Below are 15,028 nucleotides of genomic sequence, written 5' to 3'. Positions count from 1 at the left end.
TGGACCAGACCAGGGCTCTTGCACCCATGAGTGTCCTGTGGTCCAACACACCTAATGAGCACTATTCTAATAATGGACATTGCTTTTGTTCCCTGTGCAAAGTACAGGGGGTGTTTTGGAGAGCTGGACTGCTTCTTGAGTGTCAGACTCTCTTAATGCAGTCAATACAGGGTTTTTTAAGGTAGAAGAGGAGGGATTTATTGCTGTATATGAAGCCTAACCATCTAAGTAATTAAGTGAGAGGGTTCAGCTAGGCTTAAATTAAATTTAGTGCATGCAGTCAGTGGTAGTAAAAATGTCCTGTCAGAAAACAATTTTGTGAATTATCAATTTCTCCATAGTCCTTTGACAGACGCAGCTCTTAATGCTTCTTCACTATTGGGTTATGCACCATCTACAGGAGTAGACTAGGCAGTGAAAACTTTTCACTCGACACGCCTATAGGGGCTGTCCCTCACGACATAACCCCAGACACACTGTGCTCTCAAATCAATTTCTTGCTGCCTAGTTAAGGAGCAGGACCTAGGTTTCCCGCTGGGACTCTGGTCTCCGTTTATTTTTAAGAATGTTTAAGTTTATTTATCTTTACTCATTATTGCTAGCTAGTGTCAGGGGGATCCTCCTGGTGAACTACAAGCGACAGCCCGGCTGAGGTTTCGCACTGGATAATCTAGATCCTTAGTCTCCCAGCCTGGCCAATGAGCGTGACCAGGTTGTGGTCGGCCCAGGCCTCACCACTATGGAGCCCAGGTGGATGGGGACGAGACTGCGAGCGTCGCAGCGAACCTCTTTTGGCTGCCAGCACCCCCACTCAGGGTGGGAGGCGAGCTGCTTCGGAGTGGAGCCCACCCGGTCCATGGTATGGTGAGTGATGCAACGCCCCCCGTGTCCCTGAAACAAACCTCTGAGGGATAGATGTGGGCCCACTCCTGGGGATAACAGGGCTGTATTTCTCTGAAAAATCCCCCAGGCCTATCGGGACAGGGCAGCAGCCGTTTTCCCTAAGCTTCCTATACTTATTGGCACCATTTTATTGTAGCCTGAGGCTACACAGGCAGTGTGCGGCCTCTAGTGGTGATAAGTCACTTCCTGTCAAACGTTTTCATGCTGGAGATTACACTACAGAGCAGCTACTTATCATAGGTGATGAAGTAAGGGTTTATTTGTTCCTTTGGGTATTCCTCGGGCACATTTTTGCTCCTGCCAGCCTTTAAAGGGGACTCAATATACAGCGCAGTATAGTGGTGCAGACCGTGATCGCGATGTAAAGGGGGCAATGCAATCTTTATTCTGAAACTTGCAAAATGGAGTCCCAAAGTTAAAATTCCCCCTTAGACTATTAGTGTGCATGCCGGACCATCCGGATCGCTGTCTGCAGCTTTGAAAAATCTGGCGTCAAAGGTGGTCTTTGTGATAAAACAAATCGCTACCCAGACACGGCCACTGCCTTCTCAGTCCTCTGATTCAGAGCTTGATGTCGCCATGGACAATCCAATCCCTGAGGGATCCCTGTCCTCGCAGTCAGATGGTCAGGAGGATATGTCCTCGGCTGCAGCACGCGAACGTGCAAAGATGGAAGCACTGATTTTCAGTAAGGGAAACATTGAAAATGGATGATGAACCCACACAGTCAGGACATCGGGTAGTTTAGTGCTCCCGCAAAAGCCCGGAACTGATATCGGCTGATTTATGCCTTTCCTCCGATACAACTCTTGTCAAGGTTCCTCCGCAGGTTGGCGGTGGAACAGGTGTCGATGAGTCTGGTGGCCACAGACTGGCCTCGCCGGTCTTGGTACGCAGACCTGGTAAAGATGGTCGTCTAGCCTCCCTGGCGGCTGCCTCTGGGAGAGGATCTGCTGTCTCATGGGTCGATCTTCCATCGTGCTTTACGGTCGCTGGCTTTAACGGCGTGGCTGTTGAAGGCCAGGTGTTGAGAGACAGAGGCCTCTCTGATTCTGTGATTCCTACCTTGTTGAGAGCTAGGAAGGCTACTTCCAGGAAGATTTATCATCGTACTTGGAAGATGTATATTGCCTGGTGTGAGTCACAAAAGTTGCATCCTCGCTCGTTTTCGGTGGTAAGGGTCTTAGCCTTCTTGCAGAAGGGAGTTGAGCAACGCTTTGGGTACGATTTAAAGGTCAGGCGTCGGCCTTAGCCATTTACTTACAATGTCCCCTGGTATTGAATTCTTTGAACCGCACCTTTTATTCAAGGGGTGCATCATCTGGCTCCACCGAGGAGATCCCCTTTGCCGCCATGCTATCTGAATTTGGTGATGTCCGTTCTTCAACGGTCCCCCTTTTAAAATCTTAGGGAGATATCTCTGCCTTGTCTCAGAAGGTTGCCTTTTTGGTGGCTATCCCTTGGTGTCTGAGTTGGCGGCTCTGTCCTGCTATTCACCTTATTTGGTCATAGGGATAAGGTTGTTCTAGGACCTAATCAGACTTTTCTCCCTAAGGTGGTGTCTGCTTTCCACCTCAATGAAGATATTATTTTGCCTTCGCTCTGTGCTAAGCCCAAGCATCCCAAGGAATTTGCTTTGCATTCGCTGGATGTGGTTCGGGTGATCAGGGTTTACCTGTCAGCCATGGAGTCTTTTCGGTCATCTGATTCCTTGTTTGTCCTGCCTGAGGGATCTCGTAAGGGTTTGTCTGCGTCTGCTGCTACCATATCAAAATGGATCAGGCAGACAATTGTTCAGGCCTATTCGTTAAGGGGTCAGGTTCCTCCTTTCCCTGTGAGGGCGCATTCTACTAGTGCGATGAGTGCCTCCTTGGGCTTTTCGCCATCAGGCTTCTGTTGCTCAGGTGTGTAAAGTGGCGACTTGGTCGTCTGTGCACACTTTTACCAAATTCTACAAGGTTGATTTGTTTGCATCCTCGGATGCTTCCTTTTGGCCGCAAGGATTTGCAGGCTGCTGTTGACAAAGCAACTTGGTTTTCTCTTATGGGGGTGAATTTTTTGTTTGGGGGAAAGCTCCTGTTGATTTGGGTTGACCCTTTTTTGTCATCCAGTTGGCTATGTTTTTTAGCCTTGGATGTACGTTTAACAGTTGGTTGCGTTTTCCCACCCCTCATGCCTACACTGCTTTGGGACGTCCCAATAGTGAAGAAACATCGAGAGCTGCGTCTGTCAAAGGATAGAGAAAATTGGATTTTTATAAGAACTTACCGTAAAATCCTTTTCTCTGAGTCTTTGACAGACACAGCTCCCGCCCCTCTAAAATGCAATTGGTTCTATCTTTTCACTGCTTGCTACGAAACGAATTTGAGAGCACAGTGTGTCTTGAGGTTATGTCGTGAGGGACAGCCCCTTTAGGCATGTCGAGTGAAAAGTTTTCACTGCCTAGTCTACTCCTGTAGATGGCGCATAACCCAATAGTGAAGAAGCATTGGGAGCTGCGTCTGTTAAAGGACTCGGAGAAAAAGATTTTACGGTAGGTTCTTACAAAAATCCAATTTTTTTTCTTTCAGCAACCGCTTTTTTGCTCATTCTTTGACCTGATTTCCTGTTCATGCATTATTAAGCAGCTGTACTCCAAAAAAAAGTGTATTTTTAATTGTAATGTTTTTTGCTTTTTAGGCCCTTCATATAAAACAAATTTGAATCTGAGTTTATGGGAAGCATCTTTGGGTAACTCTTACCTGTGCCGCAAGGAGCAGATTATCACGGTCTCTGAAGACCTCTACATTAATACATTTGATGTCCGAGTCCAGCCTTTCAATGTGCATAATGGCACATATGGCACAGGTAAGAATGTGTGCATACTGTGTGGGGTGTGTGGTGTGTTTTTTTTTTTTTTTTTATATATTTGTGACCTGAGACTACTCTGAACAAGTAGTGTTCACAGTTTTAGGCTGCATTTTTAGCGAACCAGTAAGGTTCTTAACCTGCGTACTTTGCACTCCCCTTCACCCTGAAGGATTCTGGAATTTTGTATAGAAAATATATCTTATGCTACTTTGGGGATAAGGATTTCTTTGGGACACAGAAATGTTTCAGCTTCAACTTGTACTGCAATGTAAGACAGAAAAACTATTGGCAATACCCCCGTTTTTTCCGAATGTCTTAGGATGAACATCATCTTCTCAGCTCTGCTGTGTGGAAGGCAAACCTTCTCTTTTTTTTTTTTTCCCCTTACTATTTAAGATTATTTTCTTGAAATCAAGTCTTTTTGCTAGAGCTTGGTTATTCAATCACGGGTATCTGGCACAGTTGTCCTTAGCCTGGCTTTTAGAGTGCCATGTCTGGGCGTGGAAGGGTACAGACTTCAGGTAGGGTGTTTTCCAGACTCGGTTCTGGTATAAATTTAGCTTGAGGGTGCTTTCCTGGTCCAGAGCTGTTAGCATTGTCTTAGAGCAGGGGTGGGGAACCTTTTTTCTGCGAAGGGCCATTTGGATTTTTGTAACATCATTCGGTGGCCGTACAAAATGTATGCAAAAATGTAATAGGCATTGCTTTGCGGCAAAAAATGCTGTAAAAAATTGCATGACCTTTGAGGTCACAAAAGTGTGAAAGGGGCCTTCAGTAATCAAGGTATAGCGTGCCCCCTTTCAATGCGGAGTGACCACAGCGTGCCCCCTTTCAATGCGGAGTGACCACAGCGTGCCCCCTTTCAATGCGGAGTGACCACAGCGTGCCCCCTTTCAATGCGGAGTGACCACAGCGTGCCCCCTTTCAATGCGGAGTGACCACAGCGTGCCCCCTTTCAATGCGGAGTGACCACAGCGTGCCCCCTTTCAATGCGGACTGATTGATCACAGCGTGCCCAATTTCAATGCAGACTGATTGATCACAGCGTGCCCAATTTCAATGCAGACTGATTGACCACAATGCAGAGTGAACAGTGTGCCAAGCCCCAGTGCACTTGACTTACCTGTTGTAGCGGCGGCTTCCTCTCTTCAGTCCCCGCATCTCTTCGAGTCCTCCCGTGTCCCGCCTCCTCCTCGGCCAATGGCATTGGCCAAGGAGGAGGAGGATCCGTGAGACAGTAGCGAATTTTCATTCGCTATTGTCACACAAATGGGCGGGCTCGAAGCGCACTGCTCTGTGCCTCGGGTCCACCCTTTTCGGAGATTCACAGTGTCAGAACGGAGCCATCGGCTCCTTCTGACACAGCGGCACGTGGGGGGGGGGCGGCAGACAGAATGATCGTGCGGGCCGCATGCGGCCCGCGGGCCGGAGGTTCCCCACCCCTGTCTTAGAGCTTACCCTGTCACTGAAGACTGACTTTGAGAGTAAAATGGTTAGAAAGCGCTCCTGAAATTACCCCAAATACAGTTTGTGTACCTTTTTTTTTTTTTTTTTTTTTTTTTTTTTTTTTTTTTTTTTTGTTTTAAGAATTCCCTGTTTTTTCACCAGTTACCAGCATAAAAGGAGTTCAGAGAAGTATGGGCATGCAAAAAAAAAATTGTACTCGGCTAGGCGGCTAGGTAGATGCAGCAATGATCCTATGCTGCAGCCACGCCGGCTCTGCAGTGAGAATGGAGTGATCAAACAATAATGATTACTCAGTTATCCTCTGCTCCTTTTTTTTTTTTTCCTCAATAAGGAGTTAAACGATATGGCATCCTTTTGTTCCTAACACATTACCCAGTCCATATCCTTATAGATATCCAGCGTGATACTTTTCCCCATTGAGATCTTCTTTGTTTTCAAAGCGTTCCTTTAATTTTTTTGAGCCGTGTGTGTAGATAGAAAAAGTCTACTCACCTCTGTTAAAATGTCCGGTTTCTGTTATGTAAAAAAATAAGACAAAGATAAATAATGTCAAAACTCTTTCCACCTTTTTAATGTGACCTATAAACTGTACAACTCAGTTGAACAACAAACTAAAATCTTTTCAGGTGAAGGGAATTAAAAAAAAAAAAAAAAATGTAATATGTTGCAGAAGTGTGTACATTCCTAAAGTGGTTGTAAACCCCCCTTTCTAACTTGTACCTAAACCTTTTTAACGGCTTACCTATAGGTACTGTAAAAGTCTCCTTAACTTGCACCATTTAGGAGATATTTACTGTATAGTGCACTGATGAGGTCACCGGCGCATGCGTGCTGAACGAAAGGCCGCCCATGCGCGTTGGTGACCTCATGCGGCTCTGGGCACTAGGATTGCCGGAGTCCGTGGACCCTGAAGAAAGACGGGCGAAGATGGATGAGGCCTCCAACGGGGACGACCAGGTCTTCGTTTGGAGGCAAGTGTCACATAGTGTGCTAATATGCGATTCATACTAGCAAATTATGCCTTTACTTTTCAGGTACCAAAAAACAAAAACTGGCTTTACTTCCTATTTAAACTAATACTTTGTTAAAGCACCTTTTGATTTTATTATGGCACAGTTTTTTTGGATATGAGGATATCAGCATGACACATCTTGACTTGGCAATATTTGCCCACTCACAAAGATTTTAAATCCGATTCCGCTCTGGCTTAGCCATTCCAAAACTTTAATCTTTTTATGGTGAAGCCATTCCTTTGTTGGTTTGGTGGATGTATGCTTTGGGTTTTGTCATCCTGAAAGATGAAGTTCCTTTTCATGTTCAGCTTTCTAGCAGAAGCCTGAAGGTTTTGTGCCAATATTAACTGGTATTTCCAGAAGTCCCTCTACCTTGCCTAAGGCCCCTGTTCCAGCTGAAGAAAAACAGCCCCAAAGCATGATGCTGCCACCCCTATGCTTCACTGTGGGTATGGTGTTCTTTTGGTGATGTGTAGTGTTTTTTGGGTCAAACATATCTTTTGGAATTATGCTCAAAAAGTTTAACCTTGGTTTCATCAGACCATAACACATTTTCCCACATGCTTTTGGGAGACTTCAGATGTGTTTTTGCAAAATTTAGCTGGGCTTGGATGCTTTTCTTTGTAATAAAAGGCTTCCGTCTTGCCACTCTACCCCAAAGCCCAGACCTATGAAGAATATGGGAGATTGTTGTCACATGTACCACACAGCCAGTACTTGCCAGATATTCCTGCACCTCCTTTAATCTTGCTGCAGGCCTCTTGGCAGCCTCCCAGACCAGTTTTCTTGTATTTTCATCAATTTTGGAGGGTTGTCTAGTTCTTGGTAATGTTACTTGTGCCATATTTAGTCCATTTGATGACCTGTCGTCACTGTGTTCCATGGTATATCTAATGGTTTTGGAAATTCTTTTGTACCCTTCTCCTGACTGATAACCTTTTAACAATGAGATCCCTCTGATACTTTGGAAGCTCTCTGCGGACCATGGCTTTTGCTGTAGGATGCAACTAAGAAAATATCAGGAATAACCTACTAGAACAGCTGAACTTTATTTTGGGTTAATCATAGTAATTTTAAGTGATGACAGATGTGTACTGACTCCTATTTAATATAATTTTTAATGTTATTGCTTAATTCTGAACACAGCTACATCCCCAGTTATAAGAGGGTGTGCACACCTTTGCAACCACATTATTTTAGTGTTTTTTATTTTTATTTCAACTAAAAGATTTACATTTTTTTTTTTTTTTCAATTGAGTTGTACAGTTTATAGGCTACATTAAAAGTGGAAACATTTTGAAATGATTTCTTTGTCTCGTTTTGTTACATCACATAAACCTGACATTTTAACAGGGGTGTGTAGACTTTTTATATCCATTGTGTATGTGTGTATATTATTTTTATATATAATTTTTTTTTTTTTATTGTGTTGGGGTCAAATGCTTCAGTAGGGTGCAGTATACCTTAAAGGTGAGACTGTGTCCCTCCCTCAAAAAACTGAAAAATATTTTATGTTTTTTTCCTGCATATGTCAGTGCTTTAGGGGTGTGTGTGATTTTCATACCAAAACTTGGATATTTCTTGTAGTTTCAAACAGCTTTCATAACCTATATGTAAACTTTTTTTAATTTTTGATAGTTTATAAGGTTTAGGTCCCATGTAACTTTTTGTTCTGCCGTTGTACTTTTTAAAACGTGATTTTTGTGTCTGCCTCGATGTAGCATTTTTCCCTTAGTTCTTGTAAAAAGATTGACAATAGGCCTAAACTAAAGGGACACTTCCCCAAGTGCATCCAGAAAGTTTTTAGTGCTTCACTTTCTCCACATTTTGTTGTTACAGCCTTATTCTAAAGTGGATTTCATTCAATTTTTGCCTCAAAATTCTACAAACAATACCCCACAATGACAACGTGAAAAAGTTTGTTTGAACTCTTTGAAAATGTATTAAAAATAAAAAAAAACAAATCACATGTACATAATTCAGACTTTGCCATGACACTCATAACTGAGCTCAGGTGCATCCTGTTTCCATTGATCATCCTTCAGATGGTTCTACAAATTGATTGGAGACCACCTGTGGTAAATTCAGGCGATTGGGCATGAATTGGAAAGACACACCTGTCTATATAAGGTCCCACAGTAAACAGTGCATGTCAGAGCAAAAACCCATGCCATGAAGTCCAAGGAATTGTCTGTTGACCTCTGAGACAGGATTGTATTGAGGCACAGATCTAGGAAAGGGTACAGAAAAATGTCTGCAGCATTGAAGGTCCCAATGAGCACAGTAGCCTCCATCTGTAAATGAAGGTGGTTTGGCACCACTAGGACTCTTCCTAGAGTGGGCGGCCCGGCCAAACTGAGCGATCAGGTGCGAAGGGCCTTAGGAAGGTGACCATGAACCCAATGGTCACTCTGACAGAGCTCCAGCACTTTTCTGTGGAGAGAGGAGAACCTTCAAAAAGGAACAACTATTTGTATAGTACAGTAGCCAGACATAAATTTCTCTGGTCTGATGAAACAAGGATTGAACTCTTTGGCCTGAATGGCAAACGTCATGTCTGCAGGAAACCGGGCACTGCTCATCATCTGACCAATACCATCCTTCAATGAATCATGGTGGTGGCAGCATTATGCTGTGGGCATGTTTTTTAGAGGCAGGATCAAGGGAAAGATGTATGCACCAACGTACAGAGCCATCCTTGATGAAAACTTGCTCCAGAGAGCTCTGGACATCAGACTGGGGCGAAGGTTCATCTTCCAACAGGACAACAACCCTAAGCACACAGCCAAGATAACAAAGGAGTGGCTATGGGACAACTCTGTGAATGTCCTTGAGTGGTCCAACCAGAGCCCAGAATTGAACCTGCCTAAACTTCTCTGGAGAGATCTGAAAATGGCTGTGCACTGACTGATGCTCCCCATCCAACCTGATGAAGAGATCCTGAAAAGAAGAATGGGAGAAACTGCCTAAAAAAAAAAAAGTGTGCCAAGCTTGAAGTCTCATACTCCAAAAAGAGGCTGTAATTGGTGCCAAAGGTGTTTCAACAAAGTAATGAGTAAAGGCTGTAAATAGATTTCCAACCAAACTTTTTTTCCCGTTGTTATGGGTTATTTGTAGAATTTTGAGGAAAATAATTAATTTAAGGCTGTAACATAATGAAATGTGTAAAAAGTGAAGTGCTGTGAATACTTTCCGGATGCACTGGAGTGGACATTTGGAGGTTCTTTTTACTTTACAATATTCTGTTTAAACCTTAAAAATAGCTAGGGTTTTATTTTTATTAATTATATTGTCCGTACTTGTGTTTTTCCATTTCAATGTGCAATTCTAATAATTAGATTTTTGATTTTTTTCTTTAAAAGTGTAGGTCAAGCCATAAACTCTGAAACGATTAGCATGCTTGTCAGATTTTCTTAATTGTACGTAATGAGATACAGAGGACTTCATATTTATGACTACTTGAGCTACGCTGCCAAAAAGGCAGCAGTCCCCTCGATGCTAAAGAGTGGGGTTGACCAAAGGGTCCCCATGGGGTCCCTAAGCGCTTTACTAGGCATTGCCACTAATGAGGAGTCTCTTCTTAAGAAGTGGTCTTTGCCACCAGATTAAACAAGGCAACCATGATTCTGGTTGAAGTGTCCCTGGCCTTTAGGGATCCTAAATCCTAATGAATCTGGGGGCTGAATGGAAGGCTATGGCCTGTACTATGTACACTCTGGCTGGTTCAGCAGTCAGGCTGGTATTCGCCATTGCCCTAGTGTCGTGAACTCTGAGTGGGCTAAACTCCTACACCGTGACCTGGAAGGGGAAGAGCTCCCCCCTGCCTTTGCTGAGCTGGCGGATGAGTTGGTCCAGGGGCTGAAATTTATCTGTGATGCCTCTTTGGAGACGGCTCCTGTGATGGCTCGCCTCTGTTTTGGTAGTGGTCCTTCGGCGTGTTTTTTTTTTTTTTTTTTGGCTCAAGTGCTGCCCTGCGGATGAAACTTAAAAAAAAAAAAGGCCTTGACTGATCTTCCTTTTCAAGGAGATCAAAACAGATAAACCAATACAGATTTCAAGGAGATCCCCTGTTTGGAGCTACCCTGGGTGACCTCATTAAAGGTCTTACAGCGGGGGTTGGGGGGAGTACTTTTCTTCCACAGGCTTCTAAGGGCAAGGAACCTCGTCGTAGACATGGGCTTTCGTTTCAGCTCATACGTTTTTTTGTTTTTTTTTTCGTCCCCCAGGGTCGACTAACAAGGGCTCAAAGCCTTTCAGGGCCTCTTCTGTAGGATCCAAACTAACCTTGTCTGGCAAGCCAAGAGCGGGCTTCTCCAGACCCAGGGACAAGGCTCCTTCTGCATGAAGATCTCCTTCTGCATGAAGATGGGCCCTCACCCGTATCAGGGGTGGGGGGATGTCTTCGCTGGTTTCAGGACCCTTGGCCTTCCCGGGTGCAAGACAAGTGGGTCCACAAAGTCATTCAGTCCGGCTACAAGAGCAAGTTTTTTGCTCTTGTCCCTCAGCAGGGTTTTTTCTTTCCAACTTGCGCCTATCCCCAGACCGCTTACAGGGCCTGTTTCGGGCAGTACAAGATCCTTCCTTTCAGGTGGTGAGTGTCCCGGTTCTGATCTTGGAACGGTTTTTACTCAAACCTGTTTACAGTTCCCAAGAAAGAAGACAAAGTGCATCCAATCCTGAACCTCAAGGCGCTAAACTGCTTTGAGCTGATACAGATGTTTAGAATGGAGTCCATTCAAACGGTGGTGGCATCCTTGCATCAGGTGGATTTTCTCGCCTTTATCGATATAAAGTATGCCAACCTTCACATTCGAATTTGTGCCGGTCACCAGCATTTTCTCCGCTTTGCTGTGGGAGAGGAGCATTATCAGTTTGTGGCGTTGCCCTTTGGTCTCGCGTCTGCTCCTCGAGTCTTCATAAGTGTGTTAGCCCGGTGCTAGCTTTGCTACGCTAATGGGAGATTGCGGTACATGGCTACTTGAACGATTTCCTTCTACAAGCGGAGTTCCCCTCTGCTCTGGTGGAGAACCTGGAGATCACAATACGAACTCTGTGGGAGTTCGGCTGGTTTCTAAATTTTCAGAAGTCTGTTCTGGTTCCTTCCACAAAGCTTTACTATCTGGGCCTGACTATGGACTCTGCCTTAGCCAGAGTGCTCCTTCCTCTGGACAACTCCAGAAACTGCAGACTGCAATCAGTTTGCTGGGCCTGATTGTGTCTACCTTCGAGGTGGTTCCGTTTGCACAGTTCCATACAAGTTCCCTGCAAAGGGAAATTTGGCCCAAATGGGACAAGACTCCAGTCTCTGGACAATCGGATCCGGCTGAGTCGGGGCACGAAGGAGTCCCTGATATGGTGGCTTCGCTCTCCGGTGCTTCGGCTGGGAAAATTCTTCCTCCCCTTGTATTGGACAGTGGTCACCATGGATGCCAGCCTGTCCAGCTGGGGAGGCATCTGCATTCTGCTCAGGGGATCTGGACACTGGAAGAGTCCAGACTACCGATCAATGTCTTGGAACTCCGAGCGATGTCTGGATCATTGTACGGATCGTCTTCAGGGTTGTCCAGTGCGCATTCAATCAGACATTGCCACAACCGTGGCTTATGTCAATCACCAAGGGGGCACAAGAAGCAGCTCTGGAGGTAGCAGGCATTCTAAGGTGGGCAGAACGGTTTGTTCCAGCCCTCTCCGCCGTACACTTTCCCGGGGTGGAAAATTGGCAGGCGGATTGCCTCAGTCGGCAGGCGTTGGACCAAGGGGAGTGGTCCCTTCATCCGGAGGGGTTTCCCTGGTGGGGCACCCCCAAGTTGGATCTGTTGGTGACTCGGCTTAACAGAGGCCCAGAGGTTTGTGGTTTGGTCAAGGGATCCTCTGGCAGACGCCAGGCGCTGGTGGCCCTGTAGGGGGTTGGTATTGTCTGATTTACACCCCCCCCCCCCATCTTAAGCTTCTGCCAAGACTTCTATGCAGGATCAAGGCAGAAAGTATTCTGGTCATCTTAGTGGCTCTGGACTGGCCTTGCTGCCAGGCTTGGTACACCGATCTGGTGCGGCTGCTTGCCGATGTTCCTTGGCAGCTTCCTCGGGGAGAATCTGCTGTCCCAAGGACCGATCTTCAAGCTTCAAGGTGCCAGGTGCTGAAGGATAGGGGTTTTTCTGAGTCAAGGATTCCTACACTGTTGAAAGCTAGGAAATCTACCTCTAGGAAGATCTACCATCGTGCATGGATAACGTACATTACGTGATCTTAGTCTTTTGGGGTTCTTCCTCACTCCTTCTCGGTGGCTCGGATCTTGACCTTCCTTCAATGGGGGGTTAAGCCGAAATTGACCTTGAGTACCATCAAGGGCCAGGTGTCTGCTTTGGCAGTCTTCTTCCAATGACCCTTGGCCTAGGCACTCCCTGGTGCCTTCCTTTCTTCAGGGTGTCTGACATTTGGTTCCTCCTGTGCGGGCTGTGTGAGCGTTGTCAGGCACTGAGTGCCCAACTATGCCCACCCTTTCTGCCTGTCATGTATAGAAGCTGTACTATTGCTGCTATGAATGAAACCATCTATAAATGGAGGGGATGGAATCCTCCATTCATAGATGTATTCATAGAAGCAATATTGCAGCTTTTAGGATTAGAGATGGGCATAGTTGGGCACTCTTGAGAAGCTGTCACAGTTCCCTTGGTTCCATTTACCTCTGTCTCATCAGAAGTTTTAGGGGTGGGGGGGTTGTTTTCTTAAGTGTGCAGAGTTTTTTTTCATTCGCAGAGCTCTGAATGATGCCGCTGTGTGGGCGGAGCCCCTGCACAGCTGCAATTTCTTTTTTTCTTTTTTTTTTAAAACCTGAGGAGAGAATTCCTACCTGCTGTCGGAGAAGGGAGGCGGGTGCATAGGAGCATGTTAAATATTACACTAAATAGATTTTGTAACATGTTCCTGAAGGTGGATGTATCCTTTTTTATGCTTCAATACACTGCAGCTTACCAGTCTTTAGATATGGGGACTGCATTCGTTTTTTTTTTCCGCCGCCTTCCCCCTTGTTTTAACCTGTAAAAATTATACCTCCTGTCCCTTCATATTTACACTCCTCTATGGTAATTATGGAAGGAGCCTTGATTGTCAATGAGACTGGACTTCAACCATGTCTGCCTTTGTTCATCTCTGGTACATGGAGGTTTTTTATGGGACCAGTGGTTTATAAAGGAGAGAGAACAGGGTTTGTCTTTTCAGGCCACGGGACAATGACACAGCATTTCTGGCCGGATTAACATGTATTTTCTGTACTTGCTAAAAATGTTCTTGGCCAAATAAAAAATAAATAAAAACGCAATGCAGTCACCACATCTGAATACTGTAAAGCTTTTTTTTTTTTTTTTTTTTTTTTTTTAGTGTATAAAGTGGAAAAAGGTTAGAACTTTTTGTTACTGATGCTTTTAAAGCCTGGTACACACTAAAAACCGACTGCTCAGGTCGTAGCCGCTGTACTAACAATCCAATGTTGGTGCACAACAAGGGAGATTGCTGTACTAAACGGGGGTTGGCCCCCCTGCCAGAGCACTCCAGTCAGCGGTCTCAGCCATTGGCTGAGAGCACTGATCAGGAAACCGCTCGGACACCTTTTTTCTTTTTTCAAATTCTTTATTTTGGTTTTGCATAGAAAACACATACAAATACAGAATACAAAGTGCGTAAGGGAATAGATAAACGAACAAAATACGACACATCGATCAAGAGTGTCGCTAACAAGTGCAAGAGACATAGTCTCGTAGAAAAGGTTGAACCAGGATCGGACACCTTTTTCATTCATGACTCTGACAGAAGCCGACCAGCTGCTGTACACACGGGACTGAATGTCGGCCGGTTTCTATTGAAAGGGCCGATGTCACCCGACATTCAGGCCATGTGTGCTTGGCTTTACTATAGATTTCTCTTCACGGTGTGTTCCAGGCAATAATTTGGGATTGGGTGTTACTGAGACAGCAATAAAACATTTTGGAAGTTCTAAGCTTTTATCCCTATATAAGAAAGTGGGCTTTCTGTGTCCTGTTAGAGTCAGTAGGACAGAAAGCAAATGGGAAACATCTGTCACCTGAAAATGAAAGGTACCCAGCCATTAATGCATTAGAAAGTTGGCATTAGATAACATTCTCTTGTATAATTTAGGCAGCTCATGCTCTGCTTGATTATTTGCAAGTAATTGATATGCCATTGCTTGCGACGGGTTGATAATGTGTGACTTGTGTAGTCTTTGTAGAAAGTTTTGACCATTCACTAATAAGGAGCAGGGGTGAGCATTCAACACATTGCACAGATATATCCTAATGTTTGAAGAAAACCTGCAATGGCCTTAGCCCCAGTGAAAAACTTTGTGGGTAACTGCAGAGTTTTTAACATTCAGGTGTCCTCTTTAAATGTAACATGCTAATGCATGACCTGAAAAGCATCTACCGATTGGCATACAGTCAGCCTGACTGGTGTAATCTGGCGAGCTGGGGGCAGTCCCCCTGCCAGAACACAATAGTTCAGCGGGGAGATCGCTGTGCGAACATCTGATAGTACAGCAAGCTCCTCCTAGAACGCTTCAGTTTTTTTTTTTTTTTTTTTTTCATTCAGTCCGCTGGGTTGAACGAAAAAAGACTGATGGTGTGTACCTGGCTTAAGGATAAAACCTCTATTTTACATCATACCCCAAATGCTGTTATAATTATTGATTCCAGTACACTAAGCCATAAATGATTTACTTGCTGAACCATTTTCAAGTAATTTATGCAGAAACTACACTGTGTTAAGATCACTGGAGAAAATGA

General features: G+C 44.8%; 1 protein-coding gene across 1 annotated transcript in view; it reads left to right on the top strand.

The window, feature by feature from the left end:
- LAMP2 (lysosomal associated membrane protein 2) overlaps positions 1–15,028 on the top strand; it is a 146,693-nt gene that overhangs the window by 93,474 nt on the left and 38,191 nt on the right. Inside the window, exon 8 of the mRNA XM_082262518.1 lies at positions 3,583–3,750. Within this exon, the coding sequence (XP_082118644.1) occupies positions 3,583–3,750 (168 nt within the window). The remainder of the gene's footprint in view (positions 1–3,582; positions 3,751–15,028) is intronic.

The sequence above is a fragment of the Pelophylax lessonae genome (assembly GCF_965119305.1).
Source record: "Pelophylax lessonae genome assembly, chromosome: 7".
NCBI classification, from domain to species: Eukaryota; Metazoa; Chordata; class Amphibia; order Anura; family Ranidae; genus Pelophylax; species Pelophylax lessonae.
This window is presented reverse-complemented; position numbering and strand designations above follow the sequence as displayed.